The following is a 23,962-nucleotide window of genomic DNA, read 5'->3' as shown; positions in this document are numbered from 1 at the left end:
TTTAGAGGTAACTTGGCATTGCTGGGTTAACGGTTGGACTTGATGATCTTAAATGTCTCTTCCAACCTAGACGGTTCTATGATTCTATAATTCTATCTCCTTCCCATGTATTCCTGTCTGTCTTGCACACTCTTCTGCTTCCAGAGCTGGATGTCATCTGCTGGGCAGATTTGTCCTCTGCTTCTCTGGAGCCTGGGGGTCTGGCCTCTGCTCTGTTAGTGCCACCTCCACTCCCACCACTGACCTCTTCATCTGACCTCTTGCTGCCTCCTGGGTGCTGAAGACGCCTCTCCTTTCCTGCTCCCCTGGGCTTCGGTTCTTTTCATCACTGGGCTCTTGTTTAATTCAGGCTCAGGCTGCTTATGACCAAAAGCAAATCCAACAGAACAGCTGTTCATTAGCTAATTTGAAATACTGAGTGGTCACACATTAGTCTGTAGCTACCAGCTTGAAACCACAACTGCAAATAGGCTTCCTGTGCTGGAGATCATCCCCTTCATTAAACCAAGTTATTCTGAGACTGCTATTTGGAAGCTGCCCTCAGAAAAAAAACTCCTCCACATCCCACTTGCACAGGGGTTGCAGAGCCAGTGCTACACTTAAAAGGCAACTGCACCTCTTCCATCTCTGCTCAGGTTCCCCCTGCCCCACACTGACAGCTACCAGAGCCAGGAGGTGTTAAACATATCATTTCTCATCCCTAGAGAGATGGAGCCGAGCTCTCGGTGGGTACCCCTTCCGTGGAGCTCTGCTACCAGTTTGCTTATCCAAGGGCAGAGGATGCTATCCATCTCTGTTCACTCTTGCCTAGCAAAGAGATTGCAAACGTGGCTTTCCATCATGCGGTACATTGGCCAAATTAATTCCAGGACAGGGAGTCAGCCAGTGGTGCTTGAGGCCGAGACAGATTAATGCTGCAGCCATGTCAAAATCAGCAGCGTGCCAGCTCCCTGGCCGCAGCCAGCCTTCTGCTCCGCAGTGTCCTTCGCCTCACGCTTTTCAGGAGCACTGAACTCGCTGGAATTGGTGACACAGACAATTCCATCGGCAGGAACATCTGTCTCTAAATTGCGCTCCCCATTCAGGCCGCCGCCGCTGCGAGTGGGTGACATTTCTTACGCGTCTTGCTTGCTTTCTTTAATCTCCCAAACACAGGCACGCCTGTGGAGCACAGGAAGGTTCCTCCCTCCTGACAAGGAAAAAGAAATTAGCAAGCAGATCGAGCGTGTATAGCAAATAATGAGATTGCCTTGGATACAGGACCGGAATTCATGCAAAGAATTCTGCTGATCAGAGAAGATAAGCAGCATTTCTAGGGCCTGCAAATAGCGTCAAGAGACTTCTGTTTCTCAAGTGTTTTCTAAGAGAGCCTTGGACGAAGGCTGCCAGCACAGGCCTGATCCACAGACAGCGCGATTTAAAAAATAAACCCTGAAATAGCTATAGTGGTAGTTATTTTGGTGTGCAAGTGCCTCATAATACGCCTCGTTTTCCTTCAGGAATAAGCTACACAGATCCAGGCGCTGTTACGCTGGCAGAGCAGAAGCCACAAAGAAGGATTGTCCCGACACAGCTCCAGTGAAAGGTGCAGTGTTTGCCCACGGGGTGCAGACCCAGAACTGGTGGAGTCAGCGCGTACTTTAAAAGGAGCTGGATTTGTGGGACGCTTTTAAAAATAAGTAATTGTTTCTTATTACTCCTCCGGTATTAAAAAAATAAAAAATAAACCCCAACATTTCACAGACAAACAGGGACAAAGTGTGTACCTGGTGAACAACACAACAGCTTGATTCAACGCTTGTTGAAGGAGATGAGAGCATTTGTACTGTCAGGCTCATTAAAAAGAGGGATAGTAAACAGCCTTTGTTTTTATTTTTATAGGAAGTTTACTCATCCTTGCATTTGCTATGCCTCCTGGCTGAGCCTGATATTTTTCTAAGGATTGAAAAGTGTTATTAATGAACTGATCAGACCCAGGCAGTCCTTTAAGTCCCTAAGAGAGACGACTGGTAACAAGCTGTTCCCTGGAAGGCAGGTACCCCATGGCTCCCAGGCAGTGGCACACAGGCACACGGGAGGTTTCCCAAGGCAATTGGAAAAGCTGGGAATTACAAACAGCCCGGTTAAACCCTTCCTTGCTTGCAACTCCAGCATGACACCTTCAGCAACAATACAATACTCCAGCAAATAAGTCACCATCCAAGTGTTTTTCCCTTTATTACTGGAAAAAAGGTCATGGGTGTGAGTTTCCTTTGACATTTTGGGCCCCTGGTGCCACCTCCTGATGTCTGAGGGATAAAATAATCCTGTGGAAGCCCCAAAGGGTGTCTCCCCCTCCTCACACTCCCCCAGGAAGACTGCGCTATCAACCTTTTGGGTGTTACAAATATCCAACGCGGGTATTGGAATGAGTGTTGGATTTGGTGCTTCATCCAGAATACACGGTACATTAGCTCCTCAGGCTTTAATTATTTCTGTAGCAGCAGCCCCCCCTGCACCACCTGCTCGCTTTGGCTCTAGCACCGCGCTGCTCAAGCGCGGGGACACTGAATTCGACGCAGGAAGCCTCGTGTGGTTACGGGCTTTGCAAGGAGAGGATGTGAATAAGGGCTGGGACACTTTCCACATGCTCATCCCGATTCATGTATTTTATGAATCAGGACTTAGTCTTATTTGCTAACGTTCGTCTCCGTAACCTCTGCTATGTCAATGGTGTCTGTGCTCTGATGTCAGCCGCCGGAGTCCAAGCGCTGGCAGCTGCTGCCTCTGGCTAGCTCCCAGCCTACAATTCCATTTTCCTATCAGGCACTTGAGAAGAAAGGCACAAACATGTCTCTGACTGTTTGTGGCATCAAAACATAAAGGGCTCCAGCCTATAAGGTCATTTAAGGCTTTTCTACACTGTGACAAATGGGAAAGTTCAGATTAATCAAATAATGGCATAAAGTTAATACACCTTCATTTATACTGCACTAAACTGCGGTAAACTAAAGCCGATTTAATGCTGAATTAAAATCTCAGCACAAGAGTTTAATGCCTTCGAGGTTTCGTACATTAACATCACCTCTCTGAACTCATATCTCATCATATCTCCAGGCCAGTCTGGAGCTATTTCACCCTGTTCCCAATCTTGTCAATGGGGGAAAACTACAGCGGAGGAAAAGGCAGTGGTGTTCGGGAACAAGGGGATCACCCTGGGAGAGAAGAGCTCTGGTCTGGTTTCTCATACAGGCTGACTGCATGGCTTTTCGTGTAGCATGATGTGAACCTCCATGTTTATATCTGCATATCAGGACGAGTAGTATCTTCCCTGCCGCAACAAAGGGCTTTCAGACCTCCAGAGATGTGTGGAGATATTTCTCCCCCTGTGTACCGTTTCCCCAGTAGGGGCTATACAAGAAGCTTACAAAAATAGGTGCAGCTGTCACAGATGAGCACATTCAGGTATGTGTCTGGAGGATTCGACTTGGGTGTCACAGTTACTTTAGTTTTAAGAGTAAAGGAGTGAAGGAATTCACACCAGCTCACATCCAGCACCACCGGATACTGTCTCCCCAGACTGACAAGGGAAGGGAAAAATTGTGACACCTAGTTAAGCATCTATAATGCATTTAATAAGAACTTTGTGTAAACCAGAATCACGTGTCCCCAGGGCACAACTCTGTCCCATTATCTATTTGTCAGTCATCACGCTTATTTTAGCTGGAAATGTTATCATTTGGGAACTTTTTCATGGTTTTAAAGGTTCAGGAAGCAGACATTTTTTTCAACATAGTCAGTGGAAAATAAAAAATTCCACCGACTCAGATGGGACTGATTTATTAGGGAACAGCTCTTGAAGAACTTCAATATATCTCAATTCAAAATCTCATCCCTCTTCCACATAATTTTAATAAAGGTACAGCTTAGCAGCAAGACCTTGAATGAACACACATTCTCTCTTGTTGAGAACTCCTGACACTCTCCTCTCTTTAGCAGAAGAGCTGCAAAGATGAGACTCGCTGAACAGTAAGAAGCCAGGACCACTTCACTTTTATTCACCCTCTGGGATGCAAACAAAAGAGACCAGAGCAAGCCCCTGCCTGCTGAAATTCCAGGGGCTTGCCCTGAATTACAGCAAGGCCCGGAGGCATTTTGAATCTTTTCTTGTATACATCAGCCCCGCACTGCTCCCAGGCAATTGTACTTTAAGTTAGTTATTATTAATAATAAAGGACAGACTACCGATCGTTCTCATTAATTTCCATGGCAATATTGCCTGAAACAAGATAAATGACTGGGCTTTGAGTTGTGTAACCAAAGTCCATAGCGTGAAGGAATGCGATCCAGGAAAAGTGCTCAGATGGTGGGGAGGGACCGACCTTGCATAACCTCCCTAAGGCCCAACTTCCCTTCATATCTGGCGAGCCGCATTCCTAATTTTCTGAAAATATTGAATGATTTGCACTTTCAGCCTCTGTCGTCTGGGCTCCGGTCTTCAGCATGCCTCACAGCATTCCTTAAACATTTCACCCACCCATTTATTCATTTATATTCCTTCTAACGATGCACTGCCGGAGCTTCCATAACAGAAGATGTAACGAGGAATATAAAGAACAATAGAAAAATTTAGAAACATACTGCTTTCCTCTTCTGTGTCTATCTTGTTAAAATTATTGTTTCTGCAGAAAACAGGCGAGACACCTACCACGATTGATTTAGACATTAAATTATGGACTTTCACTTTAATGCTTTCACTCTGTCAATAAACTCCGAATACCTTTAAAAGTCCAAATAAAGCTCTTCTGGTTATATGGCCATTTGGTTAAGTAGAATAGTGGCAGTCAGTAAGAATTAAAACATTTCCCAGAATCTAGAAGAGAACTGTTACGAACAAAGAGGAATCTGAGTGGGCGTAAATTCCTCGCCCTGCTATGCTGGTAGGATTATATCTCAGGCTTTCAGAGCAGGAAAAGGATGTTACAGGCATAATGGCAGGGAATATCAATCAGATAACTAAAGCTAATTAGAGAGCTACTAGATTAACTAGTTAACTTCAGCTACATGAAGGCAACTGGCCAAGTGCCATGACAGAAACCAGATTCAGAGAAACAATTTCTCAACACATTAAACACCTTCTTGTAACGACTAGTTTCAGATGAGACGGCAGACTATTCTTGACTAACTTTAAAAGACACGTGGCTTGTGTAAGAAAGAACTGTAGCTGAATCACTCACTAATAGTAACCACAAATTCAGCCTTCCTAGAAAAAGAATTGCACCAAAAGGACAGGGTAATGGCTCTAAATTTTAGTAGAAAGATTTATTTTCTGAGGGAGTAAGCCAGTAATAAAACATGTTCTGGGTAAACACATTGCCTTAATGGAGTCATTGAAGGGAACAGAGACACGGGCCTCTGATTTTCAAGCCCTTATTTTAACACTGTTTGTGATACGTTGGTACTGTACAAAACATAACTGTATTTCTTGCTTTTAGTACATGATAGTTAAAACCTGCTAGACGTGGTCTAAGACAGAACTCTCTCAGATATCCCCAAATGCTAAGCACCCCAGGCTGGGTGGCTGCTGGCTAGAGACTGAGACAGACCAGAGGCAGAAAGATGCTCAAGCAGGTGATTAGCCTAAACGGGGCGACTGCTCACTACTAATGAAATGATGTAGTGCTTTGTCTCAGGAGACACCATCTGTGATCCCATGCTGCAGTTCTTTGCCCTCTCAGCAGAGATAAACCATGTCCCAGCCAGGTCTTTGAGGCCATTTTTCTCCTGTTCTTTCTCCCCTCAGCCTGGCACTATCACCCAGCAATGCCACCACGGCTGCCCCAAGCTGTGGCCATTCCTCTGAGCTCTCGCCTTGGACTCAGCACCGCTCCCTCCCCACACCCCCTGCTTCCCATCATACTCAGCGCCCACCCGGAGCCTCTGAGGGGCCACAGGCCCAGGCAGAGTCGCGGCCTCGCCTCCAGGAGGAATATATCACAGAATCACGCAATGGTTTGGGTTGGAAGGGACCCTAAAGCTCACCCAGTGCCATCCCCTGCCCTGGGCAGGGACACCTCCCACCAGCCCAGGTTGCTCCAAGCCCCGTCCAGCCTGGCCTTGAACCCCTCCAGGGATGGGGCAGCCACAGCTTCTCTGGGCAACCTGGGCCAGGGGCTCACCACCCTCACAGGAGAGAATTTCTTCCTGATATCTAATTTGAATCTCCCCTCTTTCAGGTTGAAGCCATTACCCCTCGTCCTATCACTATGTGCCCTTGTAAAAAAGTCCCTCTCTATCTTTCCTGTAGCCCCTTCAGATACTGGAAGGGGCTCTAAGGTCTCCCCGGAGCCTTCTCTTCTCCAGGCTGAACACCCCCACTGCCAAAGCCTTGCACTGAGGGGAGCCATGAAGGGTCGCAGGACCAAAGCGGTGCTCGGGGAGCCTGAAGAAAGGCGAGGTGCCCGCAGCGGGGTGCCACATCCCGCTTCCCCCGCGGTGTGTGTGTGTGACTGGGTGTGTAGGTGTCCATGTGCCTGTCCCTGTGTGTAACAGGAACTTCCCCCTCACGCCTCCGTGGCCGCCCCCCCGCGCCCCACACTGCGCATACTCCGCCCCCCCCCCCCCACCCCAGCCCGGCCGGCTGCCGTGCGCATGCGCAAAACGGCAGGCGCCCGCGGCCCCCCCGCCTCCCCGCGGGCCGGCCGCGCATGCGCAGCCGCTGGCCGGGGGCCAGGCCCCGCCCACCGCTCTGTCACCACTAACAACAGGCGGCGGCGCCTGCCTGCTCCCCCCCCCCGCCCCCAGCCCCGGCGGAACCGGCGGCGGCGCTGCCCCGCGCCGGCATGAGGCCAGAGCCCGGCTGGCCGTCGTGACGGGAGGCGGTAAGGGTCCCGCGCGGGTGCCTGTCTCCCCGTTTCCCTCCCCGGACTCCCTTTCCCTCACCCTCTGCCGTTGCTGTGTCCCCCCCCCGCCCGCGGCGAGTTTCCCGCCGGCTCCCCTCAGCCCCGAGGAGCGGCCGGCGCTCCCCCTGTCGTGGCGGCGGGGGTTAATGGCCCTCGGGCGGGCGGCGGCCCTGGGTCTGGTCCCCCTCCCCAGGGCGTGGGGAGCCCCTCAGGGCCGCGACGAGCTCCTCCGGGCAGCGGCGGGTCCTCCTGGCGCCGGGCATCCCGCGGCCGGGCCGGCTGTCACAGGTGTCCGCCGGGTCCCCCCCTCCCCGGAGCTCCCCGGCCCGGAGGGGGCACGGCGGCGGGCGGCAGCGCCGTCCCGGCCAGCCTGCGAGGAGAAGCGCTGAGTTTCTTTGTTGTGTAACTCTTTTTGTCCAAGGCTTAGAGAGGGTTTGCGGCTTTTTTGTGCTGATTCAGGTGCTTTTTCTTTTTGCCCTTTTTTTGTTTTTTTAAATGCATGGTTGTCACGGGTAAATTCCTCTCTGGAATAGGATGTCGGGTGAACTTTCTTGTGACTCTTGAATTTATTGTTGGCTGCTTCTCGTCTCCGAGAAGCTGCGGTGCCCGTCTCGGTAACAGGGGCTGATAACGCTGTCCAGAAGCACTGTAGATAACGTGAGAACCCATTAAAGAAAATAAAAATAGTGCTAGCTTATTGTAATAAAGCCACTTCTCGCTAAAATGAGCGTGGCTAGCAGCCCGTGGCTTCATCTGTAAGTGCTACTGCCAGTATTTTTTTTCAATAAACGTAATTGCATTCAAGAGAGTTTGGGTCGAACAGTTTGCTGAGAAAGCAGGCACGAAGCCGTTGGAATAGCTCCTATCTCTTCTGCTAGTGAATTTTTTTTGGCTGTATATTGGACTGTTTGTAGTTTCTCTTAAGTTTTTCCCTCCAGCTATCTCTTAAGTTTCTTTCTCAAAAGTCTTAATTTGATTTGGGAGTGAGGAAGGAATGCCTTACATGTAGCTATGTGCTGTAGTGATCCATTTTTTTCTTTCTTTCTGAAAATCCAAAAGGGATTTTAACACTTGGTATACTTTTTTACTTTTTAACCTCTTTTTTTTTTTTTTTCTTCTTTTCAACCAGTCCCCATTCAGAATGAGCTATAAGCAAGGCAGCCCACTTACCATCGGCAATGCTTTTCTGCCTTTAGCTGATATGTGTCAATGTTTGGTTCTCAGCAGCAGCACAGGAAGTCTCACCGCCCTGATGAAGAGTCATAAAGTGTGTTGAAGATCTGTTGCTAAAACCGGTCTGAAAATGTGCTAATTTTGTGTCGTCTTTGGGAGAAATGATAAGTCATTTATGACAAAAATACACATAGCTTTTCAGCGCCCCATTGCTTTGTGGAGGATTTCCTATAGAATCGCTAGCATGGTGTCATGCACAGAATAACTGTAAAAGAAGATTGAAAATGGCTTCTTATATTTAACAGATGATTTTAAAATTTTATTTTTCAGGTTTGAGAGTTGACCTTACTAACTGCAGCTATGGTGCAGAAGTATCAATCGCCCGTACGGGTGTATAAACACCCTTTTGAGTTAATTATGGCTGTAAGTATTTTTGCTGTAATTTTCTTCCTTGACAGTTCCTTGTATTGCTAAGTACTTACTGAGCTCCATTCGATAGGTACTGTAGAACATACAAATCTGAAATGATACACAAAATACGAGAGGTATATGTTTTGATGGTTTCTTCTCTACCCAGAGTATTTTTTTACATAATGTGTTCTCTTTTTCTCCCAAAGTTTATAGTTCATAGATTTATTTTAAAGTTAGAGCAAAAGTGGACTTGAAGTGTACTGTCCAGTTGATTACTGGGAGCAATCTATTCTAGGATGGGAGAAAGTGTCAAGTACATTGATTAAAAGATTGTTGTGGTTGCTTCTTCATCAGTATGGAGTTTACAGGAGTAGAAAGCACAGAGAAAAGCCATGAAAGCAAGGATAAGCCTGAATGAAAGAGGAGAAAGCATTCTGAGCATTGGTAATACTTTGAGGGGCGGAAAAAAACCTGATTGCTATGGAGGCCAGAGAGATGAACAAAAAGCCTTTTGGGTGCATGGTTGCTAATTTGTGTGCTAAGGTTACAAATAGTAACCAAAAAGAAGAAAAAAATCCTAATTAGGTTCCCTCTTCTTTCTCTCTCTCCCCTTTTCCCTCCCTTTGTTCTTTTAGAGAATAGAAAGGAAGTAGGTATTTGACATTTTTAAGTATATTCAGCCAAAACCACAGCTGTGTGGCTCTTACGAGTTATGAAGAGCAGTTGAGGAGAGTAGTCAAATCGGCTTCTACCTGATAAAGACACTTAAAACTAAATAATAACCTAAATAGTAATTGTTTTGTTTCACTTGCTGAAAATACTATGTTTAATGGCTTCAGAGGGGAGTTTTAATAGTGCTCATAGTGTAAATATTTAGATACATCACATGGTTTGGAGTACAGAGTTCCTTACAGAAGTTATCCTTTGCAGTCACGGGGCAAAAGAGGATTAGATCACTCTAAGGGGAATACTTCAATTTCTTTTTATCTTAGTCCTGAAACTGCCTCCGATACTATACATGCAGCTCTTCCTCTTGCAAGCACTTCAAGGCAGCGAGTGGTAATTTTCATGAGTAGTGGAGAATCTGACCGTGATATGTTGAAGGTCTATTAGGACCTTACTACACTCTGACAGCAAGGCTTCAGATGGTTTCTAATTTAAATTTGAGTGTAACTTTGGCCTTCAGTGAAGTATACTGATTCTTGTTCTTAGATCAGTCAACAAAAATGAGTTTCTTGGACAAAATTCTCTGGCTGTTTGTTGAGCTGGTGAGTCTTTACGTTGCTGATGAATTGAAGGCAAAAATTCTTTTATTGCTTTGAGGATATTTTGAGTTAAAATGCTGACATCAGAATTTTTCACAATGCTTTATTGGGTGTAAATAGAAACAGTTCTGACTATTAGTATCAACTTTGAGTTCTCAAACTGTTCTGTAGCTTGGGGTAACATTTGAAGAGTAATCTTTAACAAATATTAAGTCTTTTCTTACACAAAAGCACAAAAGCTTTTTTTTTTCTCTTTTGGAAAGAAAGAGGCTATATTACATATGCAACTGGGAGAAAACAATAGTTGAAAAACTAAAATAGTGAACTAAGAAGGGAAGAATGTTTATAAAAAGAAACAGCTGAACAGGATGCTTTGTGAGACTAGAAGCTTAGATTAGCGATAATACATATGATTTATTTTGTCTATGTCAGGGCAACGAGTTATCATTTGAACTTGTTCAGAATGTGATCACTGGATGAACATCCTTCTCCTGCCATGTCACTTCTGTTACGCTATTGGTTTTTTAAACGTGTAAAATTCCTGACGGTGATTTATCAAAACTCATCATGCATTTTCTGAAGTATGTAGAGGAGTGCCTCCATGAGCCAATTTTTTTAAAGAATATAAACAGTATATGATAGTTTCGTGCCTTTTCTTACTATTTTCTTGTGGTTGAATTGCATAAGTTGATGAAGTATTTCTGGAAGGAATATTCCTGTCAAATTTTGTGCTCACTGAAGTGGAAGTGCTCTGTTGCATATTCTCAACAAAAAAATTCCTATAATGTTATTTTAACTGTATCAGCAACTCTTGTGAAATGAGGAACACATCCTGGTATCTACCAAGCTGGAATTTAAGGCACCCAACAAACAACTTTAACAATATGGTTTTTATGTTTGATTTTTTTCCTCTGTCCCTCTCTTTCATGTGGACCCAACCTTTGAGAGAATGTGTTCTGAAAAAGGCGTTTAAACTTGCACACCAGAGACACTCAGCTGTCAGTAAAAAGCCTCTTGAAGCAACCTTTGGTCAATGTGGCACCAGTGTTCTTTATGCTAAGTTGTCTAACAAAAGTCTTAACAAAAATCATAGTTTCTAGCTTGGGTCTTGTTGCTTGGGATCTCATCTTTGTCTTAGGGTGCAGAGTACTTTTAACAATGTTATTTGGAAAATTGTCTTCCATTCCCAGGGAGTTTCATGGGATGGAAAAGTTAATTCATTCTGTAGAGTGGTAATGAAGATCACCAGTGTCAGTGAAGCCCATGTGTACTGTAAAGATTTCCTGGATGATATGTGCTCCAACTACAAATTGAAGCTCATTAAGTCAAACTAATATTTAGCTTTCAGATGGAAAAAATCAGCATAAAATTCTTAATTTCTACAAGCAACCAAGTGAATGCTACTTGCAGAATGGGTCATTTACACTACAAACTTCCCACTTGCCCACTTTTCCTTTCCTGTGTTTCAAAGAGGTACTTGAAGGAGAATAAAGTACAATCAGCATTCCATTCATGCTGCTCTAGTGTGTTTTGAGAGAACTTTGTTCTCTCTGTGATGGGTGAGTGCAGCTCTATTGAGACAAAAAACTGGATTAAATTCCACTTTGATCTAAACCAAGATTGACAAGTGTTTTGCAGGCAATTATGATATAAAGACTTAAAATAGATGTGGTGAAAATTCTTTTTCTAAGTTGAATTGGTGTTGAAAATAAGTTTCTCTCTTATGCTCCTCCATTGAAATCCAAAAATCATCTATTGAGCCCTAATGTATCCCTGTGACAATATACTTCAAGGCAGAACTCCTTATCTCTCAAGTCAGCGAGAGAACTGGTGAAGTACTATTGTTGGTAGAGAGTTGGGAGATCTATTGCTGCATGTTTCTTGCCTTCCTTTACCATTAAAGGCAAGCCACGTAAAATCTAATATAAGCTACTTCCCTTGAAAGATTCTCTTTTACTGGCGAGTTGTGTGGTTCCAGATGATATCTAAGTTGCTTTGGAAACAGTAAGAACTGGATCCAAATCCTTTAATGAAACTATCTCCTGATTCAAGAATCAGGCTAGAAATTATTATTTTAGTCTGACATGCCTAACACAGGCAGTATGATTTCACCAAATGGTTACCAATGCCGATGTGATGACTTTTGGCTGCTCTGTGGCATATCTGTCATAATCAACTTCTTGAAAACTCTGTGTGTATGTATACATATATATTTTTTAAAAAAACAAACAAACAACTTGCACAGCTGTTCATCAGACTGAATAGAATCTTGCTTTGTTTTTCCTCCTGTTCATGTTGAAGTTTATGTAATGCTGGAAGCAGCTGAGATGTGGAAAAATGACTGTTTACTTAGACTCACTTGTCAACTTACCAAGGTTAAATATATTGGAGAAAAAAACTGAGAAGCTGCTTTTATAAAACTTCTAAATATTATAGATTCAATTTTTGATATTAGCTTAAAGAGGTTTACATTAAAAGAAATATATAGGGACTTTGCTGAATAAGTAGTTCTTAATGTTAAAAGGCAGTTAAGAACTTGAATCTTGAAGCTTTATTAACACACATGAGGCTAAAATTAACTTTGGAGATTCACAGTTCATTTTCAGTCTGACATGCATTAGATAATTCCCACCGAGTTTAATTTCCAAAGCAAATTGAAATAATGAATAGTCAGCTACTATGGCAGTCCAAGGGTGGAATTTATGCAAATAGAAAATAAGTAAGATTTTTGAAAGAACCACATTGAATTGAGGCATTGACAAGAGGGTTCTGGGTTTTTTTAGTTTCTGGAAGCTCTGTGGAAAATGTATTGCTCTTCAGCCGCTTTAGAAAATGTCCTATTTACAGCTATAAATTACTTAGTATCAGAAATAAATATGAATAGTAACACAGCTGAACACGGCAAGTGTGCTCTGAACCTGTCCTGTTATGTTTAGTCAAATTAACGTAGATTTGTAAGTACTTGTGGCTTTGTGAAAACTGAGATTTTTCAAATCTGCCTGTGACAGGAGACAGACTTTCAAAGGTATTTTGCAGTCTCTTGGATGCCTAAAATAATGTTTCCGCTTTGTTAAAGTCCCTGGCATTTATCAGCTTCCACTGGTGGCAAACAATGAGGAGAAGTCTGTAGGTAAACTAGTCATCAATGTCGGGAGCTTGCAGTTGTGGAAATAATGTGTTTGATTTTTATTTTAAGATCAAAATAGCTATTAATCTTGCACTGCCTGGAGGCTGAAAACTACTTCCTTCCAAACTACGTATTCTCATCAAAATCCTTTTAAAAAAATTGGTCTCATGTTTTTCCTTTGTTCTGTTAGAGTATCTGAAGTATCTAAAGCACGAATCTTTCTTTCTTAATAAGTATAATGTGTAGTGTATAATGTGATGATATTGTCATTTTAATGGTTCGAATTTGCTGCTTTTGGAGAACAGGCTGACTGGCTTTCTTTGGGTTTAGAGGTCTGAAAAAAGCAATGTTTAAGGTAAATCTCCATGATTTAAAGTATCCCTAAATTACAGGGAAGTAATAAGATTGTAGATGCCATAAATACGCTTCAGTGATAGAGTAGATTAGAAAAAATTTATCTGATTTTTTTTCAGATTGACAAATCAAAGTATAATCCCTTGGTCTAGATTGTAATGAGTTTCCTGATCAGGCGGCACATCATCTTTTCATTCTAAAGGTTATTACTTTAAAATGTCATTTAAAAAAATTTACTATCTATCAAGGTAAGTGCCACACCTGCTCATAAATCCCTAACAATTTCTATTCCTTCTAGTCTCATTTTCTTTTTCTTGGGAAAAATGCATTCCATGCATTTTGTGAAGAGGGGCTGAGAGGCTGATGAGAAAAAGGAAGCCGTTCTCCAAGTGCTTTTGAAAGCACAAAGTAGGCTTTAAATGTATAGAGAAGTAATGTATTCCCCCACATCTTTTTGAGGATTTGTAGTGGATCCTTAAAGCCCGGGGAAGTAACCGAGTGTCTGCTCCTGAAGCTGCTCAGCAGTTTTCCCTTCGCTGATATGACTCTGCTTCCTGGCTTTGTTCAAAATTCAGGCTTATTTACTGTTGGAAATGCGTTGATAAAACTGTGGTGGAATAGTGCCTTGTATGGTTTTTCTTACTTTATATGTATATGCAGTTTAACTGCTGTTTTATGTTTGATGGTCTCTTGTGTTAGCATGTGTTGTAAGAACAAATGAATTTCTGGCCGCTGGTTTGGAATGAGCCGTGATTAACTGATGTAAGAGTTAAGTTGAGCATTAGGGAAAAATATTGACTTAGCAGGCTGCTTACTGTGCAATTTACGTGTTGTTTCATGGCCTGCTTAGATATTTCCATGGCTAGCTGTTTCCTGTTTTTTGTGGGCAAACACATGACCTGACTGTAGCTGACAGCTGCAGTTCTCTTGTGCACCAAATGCTTTTAGTCAGTGTTTTTAGCAAGTCTTTTACACTTTAAAAGCTAAAACACCACTACTGTCAAACTCTGAAAGGTGTCAATAGAAGAAAAACATGTATCAAAACAGTTCTTGTCACTTTGTTCTGAAAGCATTCCAAGCTTTTCACCCTTCGCAGGTGTTTTAGCTCTGAGACTGGTGTGAAGTGCTGGTCTAGGATCTGTTGGTCGGACAAGTGACTGTTGCCTTTCAGTTAAAAAAATCTCAAAGTTAAACATGTGGGGACCTGGCAGAAAGGAAGTGGCTAACGCATTCCGCAGAGTCCTAGACACCCGTGGTACTACAGATACGATCTGGAAAAGGTGTAACTTCATCATCGTAATTTAACGAGTGGTTAACCATTGAGAAGCATGCGTAAAAGCCTTCAAAACCCCATGGGAAAGAGATAGGCTGTATTTTTTTTTTGTTAATTATAAAAATGAGTCCAATGAGGGGCCAGAGGTTGCACAGAGATCAGAGACGTCGGCTGCAGGCGTAGAATGAGGTGTTTCCGTATGGTATGGCTGGTTACGTGCACCTCTGGCGTGAGCAATCTGCACTTCCCGTTCCTGTGGAGCTCTTGCTGCTGTCTTACAGCAGAGTGTTCGAGCAGCTCTGCTTTTCGGAAGCAAGCACACCGTGGAAGAGGGAGTAGAAGGAAAGCCTGAGGGCTTGGAAGCAACCCCTGAGGGTTTTCTGTAAAGCACATTCAGAGTTCAGACGTGGGAACACAGAGTTGAGGGGTATTCACTGTGATTTTTTTTCGTAACCGAAGATTGGTTTTGCACTTAGTTGAATTCATTGTGTTTCTGGAAGGAAGGTGGTGATGTGATCTTAAAACTGTTGCGTTCTGAATATAGAATGAATCTTCTGAGAATTTGCAAGGAAATCTGTTAATTAGCTCAAGTTAAAATTAATTACAGGTTAGTCTTAAATGGTCTATTTTCTTTTCTCCCGGGTGAATTTGTCTTCCAATTTTTCATGTAGTTTAAAATTACTGTGTATATATTCTAAATGAAGCACTAGGCTGTTAAGCTGAATTATTAACTCTTTTTATCTCATTTTTGTGATATAGTTAAGACAGGTCAGGTTAGTAGCTCAGGTAAAATGTTAAGTAGGACCTATTACGGGTAATTTAATAATTCGGCTTTCTCACAGTCAGTTTGCATGCAGCTTGTTTCAGTTGTCATCAGTCAGTGATGTCTGAAGTGAGAGTCACGCCAAGAGCTTGGGCTGGTGGAAGACAATGGTGGCAATGGCTGGAAAGCCTGTGTTGGGAGGACTGGCTGGCATCATCTGGGCTCCACTGCAGCGTGGGGCAGCCTTGCCAAAAGGGTACAAGCAAGCAATGAGCCATCAAAATTTGAGATCAGGTCCCAAGGTCCTGCTGTTTCTCTGCGTTGCTTTTGATCAAGTACTGCTGATTTCCACCCAGTCCACTGGGGTTTTCAGCTTGTGGTTCATGGGCTCTTGCTTCTAAGGGTCAGAGAAACGTAACCAAAGGTGCGGTTTCCCATTATAGCTAAGTTGGTGTCCCAGCTTGCTCTTGTTGCTTTCTTGCAAAGACATGTTCATCAGCAAGCCAGTTTAGGGAGCTAGGCTGGTTGAAAGCTGTCCTGGAAAAAAAGGAAAATAAATACCTCGTCAGCCCAATTTCCTCACCAGGCTCATGGAAGGCTGATGAGCACCCCTGTGCCCTGATGTACACCCCTATGGGAGCAGGGGCTTGTCCCCCCAGCACCGTTAGTGAGCTGATGGCAGCTGGCCACAAGAAAGGAAGAGCAAGTCAGCAGGGCATTTGCCAGTACATGTTGCCCTGCGGGAGCCCTTGATTCCGTGGGGAAATAATTAGGGATCTGCAGTTTGAAAAATGCTGAAGCCCATTGCTGTAACAGTAAGTGAAGGAGCCATTAGAAACTCGATTCAGCAGTCTTCGGGCCTGGTATTATTTAGCAGTGCAAATTGTGCTTAACAGTTGGAGTTGTGCATTCTGGGAGTTGCTTTGGCATAAAGGGGAATCTGTCCTTTCCTTAGAAACATGAAAATTAAAAAAAAAAGAAGAAAGGTAGTTTGTATGATCTAATGGGGTAGCATGCAAGGTGACTGGTTGGTTTTCTTGCTTTGTATTCATGTATGAAACTTCAGACTTGAACATTTTCTGTTCTTGGGTTTTACTTTATGATAATAAGGTTTGGGGACTATATATCAATAAATTTGAAAATAAAAATATCACAGGGCTCTTGGAACCTAACAGCTTTAACTGATGACAGCAGAGGGATCGTGGGAGGGAGCAAAGAGAAGCTACCCTTTTGTATTAAAAATGAATTTTTATTTGAACTGTTTTAATTATATACATTTGGGTTCTCTTAAATTAGCATTTCAAGACTTTGGTCAGATTTATGAAGTTCAGTGTCTATATCTGTAGGGTTATGTACATTTTCAATTGTTGGATAATTACAGCTGTTTTCATTCATTTCTATTTATATTCTCAAAACTTGAGTATAGGTGTTTTTTGGAATATATGCAGATCAATCGGTGTAACAGTTGAAAACTACATTGCAAACCTCTTAACATTTCAGCCTCTCTATGTCTGATAACTTTCTGCCTTGACTACTGCTGCTGTAATATTATAACATATTGCTTTGATGATAATAGATCTCATTTTGTGAAAATGAATATTTCTCTGGTGGTGGTCCGGATGGCCATGTGTCATTTATATTGGTTTATGCCACAACGGAAGGGGAACAGTTAGTTTCCTGATGAGAGCACTTCTTTTCTGGAGTGCGTTGTGACTCTTCATTTAGTGTAAAATGTGAATGCCATAGACATTAAGACCAGTTCAGGAACATCAGTCAGCGGAATCCTTTCCAGAGGCCATTTTTCTGGCTATTTCATTCGGTGTGTAAATTATACTACTTAATTTGCAAAACTCTCTTTGCTGTGCAATTCATTGGCCTGTAGATAAATTCTTCATTACTGAATTCATGGCTCTATGAAATTACTTATTTCTATTGAAGTGTTTCATGGTCTGCATGGTGCAGCCACTGATGTTGTAATGAACAGGATTTAAAGCAATTTCACTTGAACTTGTTTGTTCTGTTTTGACTAAACTGATTCTTGCTTTTGTGTGTCTGCCTTTCTTTGTTGTAAAGGAGGGTAAAGAACAAAACCGATGGTCTATAATCTATTATTTTAGTTGCTTTTTAGAAAAGAATCAAAGGAGCCTTGATGTTCTTTTTTTAATTGGCTTATCTTTTGAAGCTAGGTGGCATCTTTCGGTTTGTATTTTATGGGGGAGCAGATTCGGGGGTACAGAAGCTGTGCCACCTTAACGTGCCAATGATGCATCTAGCAGTGGTATTACCTGGTTATTGATATTTTAATAATGTATTTGGATGTGGGGAAAAAGATTGTATTCTGTCTCTTAATGAGAACCACAGTACTGAATTGCGCCATCAGGCCTATGTAGCTAGTGTGCTATGTATCTGGTAGTGGCCAAGGGCAGTATCTGCCTCTAGGGAAGAGGATAGGAATGAGATAAACATATGGTAGCACTCTCTTGGGATACTCTCTCATCCTACAGCAATGTGTCTTGACAGCCCTTCTGGTCCAGAATGTGCCCGTTGTCTATAATAGCACCGCATGTGGTTTCTCTCTTGCGCCTGCCCAATTCCATTCTGGAGCCAAGCGAACTCGCTGTTGTGACACCCTCTAGCAGGAGTTTGTGCTTCATGACACGCTCTGTCAAGAGATGTATCCTTTATCTAGAGCCTGGCTCCTGCTCGCTCAGCTTCACACCACCTGCTCCTTGTGTTGGAAGAGGCGATAAAACCCTACTCACATCCTTTATGCTGCTTGCCCTGTCAGGTCTATAAGATATCTCTCTCAGTTTTTAAATTATTCTTTTTTGTGGGGATGAGCCTTAGTCTGTTTAATAGTTTATGATTCCATATAAGAAACCACTGCTGTTCTGTACACCTTCCACCGTCAATTTCTAACCTTCTTGAGGCATCTCCTCATACATCAGACATGTATGTAAAGTTAAGATTTTTTTAAATGTTACATTTAACTTCCTAGCTTAAGAGGTAAATTGTCTGCAAGCCCCAGACTCTATCATGCTGCATTTTGATGACAGTCCATTGACATTAGTGAATGGTCAAGATTTAATTGATGTACTTAATAACTTTTAATTGGTTTGCTTAATAGCACACAGCTGCTCTCGACCTGAACGCTGGTATTTTGCTGGTCCGAAAGTCAAACCAAGACCTTTACAGTTGAGCCATGGTGCTTATCTTGAATTATGCCCTTTTGGCAAAGCTTTCCTTACTGTACTGATTATGCGCTTGGTAGAGTGAAATCACTCTTGCAGTGCTTAGAGGCCAGTTGCCTCTGAGACAAATTAAAACCTGGTGGGTGCAGTTTGAGACAATGAAGTCAAACCTGTTTCACTGAACCTTCATGCGGTGGGGGGGTTGATCTGGATGGAGATCAGGAGACTTTTGTTCTTTGTGGTAGTACAAGTCTTTAACCTTTCAGACAATGGTTTAATGAGGAATCCTGAGCTGATAGTGTAGCAATGCTGTAGTCATCCTTTCCTCCCCTGTGCATAAATTAGATTTTGTCTACACAGTAATAATTTTATTTAAAATACTCTAACATATTCCAGATGTTAAGCATGTTTTAACAGACCTGCTTAGTGAAAGTGTCTGTGATTCTAAGACCAAAAAAGTGACGAATACCAATTGTAGGACTCATAAAAGTGAGACTTAAGCATGGATCAGTAGTGCAGTAAGGAATATTTGACCGTTCCAAAAATAGATCCTCAGTGGACACAGTAGGATTTCAGATGAATTTTAAAGTAAAACTGACTGCAGAGGAACCAGGCATGCAGTTTTGTTAACTGGAAAGGAATGGGGAAGCTAAGTACCAAATTCTGCTTTCTGTGTGACAGAAACCTGTGCATTTGTGAGATGCCTGTTAGCAATGCAGAACACAGTTGTCACTCTTCAGCTGCTGTAAGACAAGTAATGGTTATTTACAAGCAATGCTAAGACAAGCTTAATGGTTTACAGTTATTTTGATGTGTGTATCTTAAAAATTTCAAAGAAAGATATGTTCCTGTGTTGCGTGAAGGCTTATGTGTTGCTGTTGTTGCAGAGGAATAGGAAGTGCTTGAGAATAGCTCACATTCCCCAGTAATCACATGTCAGTCTCCAAGCATTTACGCTTTCACTGGCCTGTTGCCAGCCTTTACTGTGATGCTCTTTTGGAGGTCAGCCTCTTCTCCGTAGTGCTTTAACCTTGAGCCAAACCAGTCATGTCCTGTGCAATTGGGGTCAGAAGCCAAGTTTCCTATCCTAGAAACTACTGAAGTTGACTCTAATTGCAGGGCACGTTCTGTCAAAGTGTTGTGCTCAGAGTTATGTGGCTTCTGGGCCAGAACTGATTTCCATCTGTCTTGCTTGGAACACAGGCAGAGCAAACACTCATTTTCTCAGTGGAATGGTTTTGTGCATGCATTTAATATAAACAAGTTAAAGTGAAAATTGCAAGTCAATCTGATATTGCCGTTGCCCCCGCTAAGTCAACTAAGGTTTGGGTATACTGATGAGCAACTTAGAGCAGCATGGCTGTAAAGTCTGTTGTTAATGTTCCACCTTCAACCTAGTCCACAGCAATGTCAGGTTATTTTCCAACCAGCAATTTGATATTGGCCTTCCAGTCACAAGGCAACCTAACCTGAGTGGTTGGGCTTTCCTGGCTTACTCCAAAGGAAAGCAAGATTAAAATTATTTACATTCAGCATGTTTGGGTTTTCTGTCCTTAATCTCTTTTTATTTTCTCTTGAGGAAGCAGTGGTACTTGCCCAACTTCTCTATTCTAGATTCTCATTTTAGAGTTGTGTTTAAGATTGAGCAGAGGCTGCAACTGAGGTTAGCCTCGCTCACTCTTGAGTGGAGTGGCACCATGCCTGGGGCTCTTTTCAGGCTCTTGTGACTTCTTGAAGGGAGGAAAAGAATTAATGATCCTCTGGTGAGTGTCTGGGAGGCAAGCAGGTGTAACTCTTAAACTCTTACACTGGCTATCCACTGTCTTCTCAAATCCCACCCTGGTGATTTATTTGTTCTCTGAAGATGGACATTCAGGCTCCCATATGAGAATCAAGTATTACACAGTTGCAGCTGTGCAAATTTATTTAAGCAAACCACAAATGACTTGTATCTGTTTTGAAGAAACCACTCTTCCAATTAAAGTACCGTTGAGGCATGTCTGTGGTTATTAAAGATCATCTTTTACAGATAAAAGATGGAATGTTAGCCCTTGTCTTCAGGTCAGATTCTTTATCCCCAATCTGTTTTGCCTGCTGAATCAGTATACCTTTACCACCAGAAGCTTGAATAAAGTTGCGTTAAGTCATTGAAGGGTTTACTTTTTATCTGCAAGAAGATAATGGCTCTGCATGTAGTGAACTGGTTCTTGGGTGGTTAAGAGCCAGTCCCCTTCCAGTTTCATTACATTCAGCTGTATGCAACAATCAGGCCACTATAATTTTGCTAGTAAAGCTTGTCTGTGTGACCACTCTTCTGAAATGACAATGCCCGGCTATTGAATAGTATCCATGCAGGAAGGGTACACTGAGGGGGATAAAGTAGTGATCTGTATAGAAAGAGCCTATGTGGGTGGCTTTGACTGGTCACATCCCTCCTAAGAATAGATGTTTCTGTGTCTGACTTTTTCTTCTGGTGCAGGAAAGCAGAGGCTCTTTGCTTGGTCTGGTAAGTTGGTTACCACAGTTGCATAACTCAGCAGTGAATTACTAGTAAAATTCCACTTACCTAGAAGATTGCTTCATAGCCTGTTTTGAATCTCCTGCTTTATTTATAAGGTCTAAATTAGTTTAATGAAATATTAAAATATTAAAGTAGCTTTATTCGTGCTTGAAAACACTGGGTGCTGAGGCTGAGATTCACTAGTTCTGTGGCCTACATGTTTATACTCCGATACAGAGGAAGTTTGCTTCAGACCTTCCTGTCCCCCAGTAACTCCTTGCTCCTGCTTTTTGCCTTCTGTCCCCTGCCTTGCTTTTGGTTTTGGGCAGTCTTAAGCAAATATGCTATACTTCTTTTTAGTATAACTCAAACTTGTCAAGAACACTTTATGACTATACATTATCAAGTATTTCCTTGGATAAGCTTAAAGCTTTACTGATACTTAGTTGAAGGTGCTGTCTAAATGGAGCATCCTTTCACTAAGCTGCCTGTGAAATCCTTTTGATTTCTGATTTGTATGCTGGTGGAAAAATGAGTCCGTCCTTGGTTCACATACCCTTCACAGAGAATGTGAACTCAAACTCTGAAATGTGTGTAAACTTTTTGAATTACAAGGAAATATGATTTATACGGAAATTGTTACTATTGTCTTGAGGTTGGGTTTGATGTCTTCTAAAACTTTTAATAGCAGTAAAAGATAATTAGTTCTAAATCCTGTTAATGAAAGTGATACTAATATGCATAATCCTACCTAGTCAGTGCATACATAGGATGAAATTCTCTAAAACATTCTCTGCAACTGCTACCAAGAGGTATACTTGTTGCAAACAGTATTGTCTGATTAACAGCTAAGATAATATCCCAAAGTGCACGTGGTTTGGGGCAATGTTTTGCGCAGTAAGGATATTTTGACTTCAGAAGGGCTCTTGATGTTTTCCCTGCATGATGGCCTCAAAGGATAGAAGTTTAAGCACAAGCAAGACAAACCTATTTTTAAGATGGGTACCAAAGTTTTAGAAAGTGGTGCAGATGCTGTGATGAGATTGCTTGAAGATCCGTCCAGTTCCAGTGACTGCTCTTACAAATGACCTGGATGACATAATGAACAGTATGCTTGCTAAGTTTTCAGGTGGCCCTATAGCCTGTTTGAGTGCATTACACCTCGGAGAGACTCAAAGCTAGTTTACAAGAACTAGCCTGCAGGGTAGTTAGTAGGGCTGTTTAAAATGACAAGCTATGCATTCGGTCTATATTTGGCATGTACTTAAAGCCAATAGTGATCAACACTGTAACCATGGAAATGCTGCCTGAACTAAAAAGATGAACAGAAATGCCAGTATTTGTGTGTTAGTGCTATTACATTCACTTCAGTGTTCAATGTGCTTTGTAGCAGTGTTAACACATGAGAAGGATGTCCTGTTGCCAGAAATCCAGGATGGTGTGCCACGGGGTTGTGTAAGCAGCACGCTAACTGCAAGCTATTGAGAATACAGTTTCATTTGTGATGCCATTTCAGTTGCATTTCATGATTTCTGTGATTGGCGGTGTGTATAAACTACTGTTATGCCTGAAATTTAGCATGAAGCTGTTCCTTTTACGCAGCAGAAGGCTTCAAAGAGATTAAATAGGTGTGAAGTAGCCTGGACTGTGTCTACAGAGCTGTGTGGAGATAAGGGTTGATACTTCCTGTTATGTGTCACAGAGCTTTGTTCCTTGTCAAAAGGGTCTCTATTCTGCAAGGTTGTTTTCCTTCTCCTGTGTACATCCCCTGCATGTTTTGGGTGACTGGTGGTAAGTGCTGTTTGGAGTGATGGTGATCCAGAAGCAAACAAAAAAAATTGTCTCTAAATTTTTATGGTCTCAGCTAGAGTAACTTATTTGAGCTAAAGCACAAGAATAGCTTCTGTGCTGTTTCCTGACTCCATAGAGATTTTTAATTTATTAAATCAAAGCTCTTCATACAACGTTGTGAAGTAGCTATTGAATTTGAGTTTAGTCTGTATAGTGGGTTATTTTGTAGTGGCTGTGGACAATATCCTTATTGCTTTCAGACACTTTGTTTCATGAATTTGGAGAATGGATGTGAAGGTCAGAAGCTTTCTCGATGCGTTTCTAGGATTTGAGCAGCAAGCTGCTGTGCCTGCTTTGCGTGTGGCAATCCTGTTAACCGGTTTGGTAGAACAAATAGGTATTGTTTATTCTGTGGTGACATCCACAAGATTACTTCGATGGGTTTTCATTAACTCTGTTCTCGTCATCTACGAGTAGGGTATATTAGAAATGTGCAAGAAACATAATTGGGTACTTACTTAACTTCAGAGTACTATGGGCTTCCAATACAGTTAAATGTAGAAACGAACAGAACAAAGTATTGAAGCCTAAGGCTTTATACAGTTAAGCTAAGGGGTGCATTTAAATGCATTGAAATAAATCTTTCTTCTCATCCTTCCTTCCTCTTTCTGGGTGGACGTTTGCAAGGTATAAGCAGGTCATTCATAGCAGTGTAGGGTCTGAAATCCTTTTCAATGAAACCTGATTAAATCAAGCAGACCCCTTTAAACAAGTATGAGCATCGAAAGAAGACAAGGAAGAGTAGGCATTATGCTCTTTTGTCCACCTAATAAAAACTTTTCTTCCATGCAGAACTCTTGAGTGACAGAGGAGCTGTCAGTGGCAAGAAATTAATGGCTTTGGTGAATGCCAGGGAAAGAAATGTTTTCTTGTCCACCTCTCCTTATAGTTTAATTTCCCTCAGCTCCTGGTTTCCTGGAGAATTTCTCAGGAATTTCATTTCCATTCCACAAAAGGAGAGGCAAGCAGGGAAAGCTCAACTTACTGGCTTGACTGGCTTTCAGGTGCTTTTCTAGAGACAAGGATACTGTAAACAGCAAGTCATCTTAGCACTTCATACTCTAACAAGATCAATTGAAGCCCTGGAGATGTTAATGAAACCGTTTCTGAAGTGACCGTCAGTGTTTGTAATGCCCTATGGGCTGCTTAGAGCACAGGTTGTTTAACACCTGT

The 23,962-nt window shown here is 42.4% G+C and overlaps 1 protein-coding gene across 1 annotated transcript in view; it reads left to right on the top strand.

The window, feature by feature from the left end:
• The first annotated feature begins 6,723 nt into the window (after positions 1 to 6,723).
• SEC14L1 (SEC14 like lipid binding 1) overlaps positions 6,724 to 23,962 on the top strand; it is a 43,242-nt gene continuing 26,003 nt past the window's right edge. Inside the window, exons 1-2 of the mRNA XM_054221476.1 lie at positions 6,724 to 6,860; positions 8,385 to 8,477. Coding sequence (XP_054077451.1) covers positions 8,415 to 8,477 — 63 coding nt within the window. The 5' untranslated portion in view covers positions 6,724 to 6,860; positions 8,385 to 8,414. The remainder of the gene's footprint in view (positions 6,861 to 8,384; positions 8,478 to 23,962) is intronic.

Source organism: Rissa tridactyla, chromosome 15 (assembly GCF_028500815.1).
Source record: "Rissa tridactyla isolate bRisTri1 chromosome 15, bRisTri1.patW.cur.20221130, whole genome shotgun sequence".
Lineage (NCBI taxonomy): Eukaryota > Metazoa > Chordata > Aves > Charadriiformes > Laridae > Rissa > Rissa tridactyla.
Note: the sequence above shows the minus strand (reverse complement) of the source record. Positions and strands in the feature narration are given on the sequence as shown.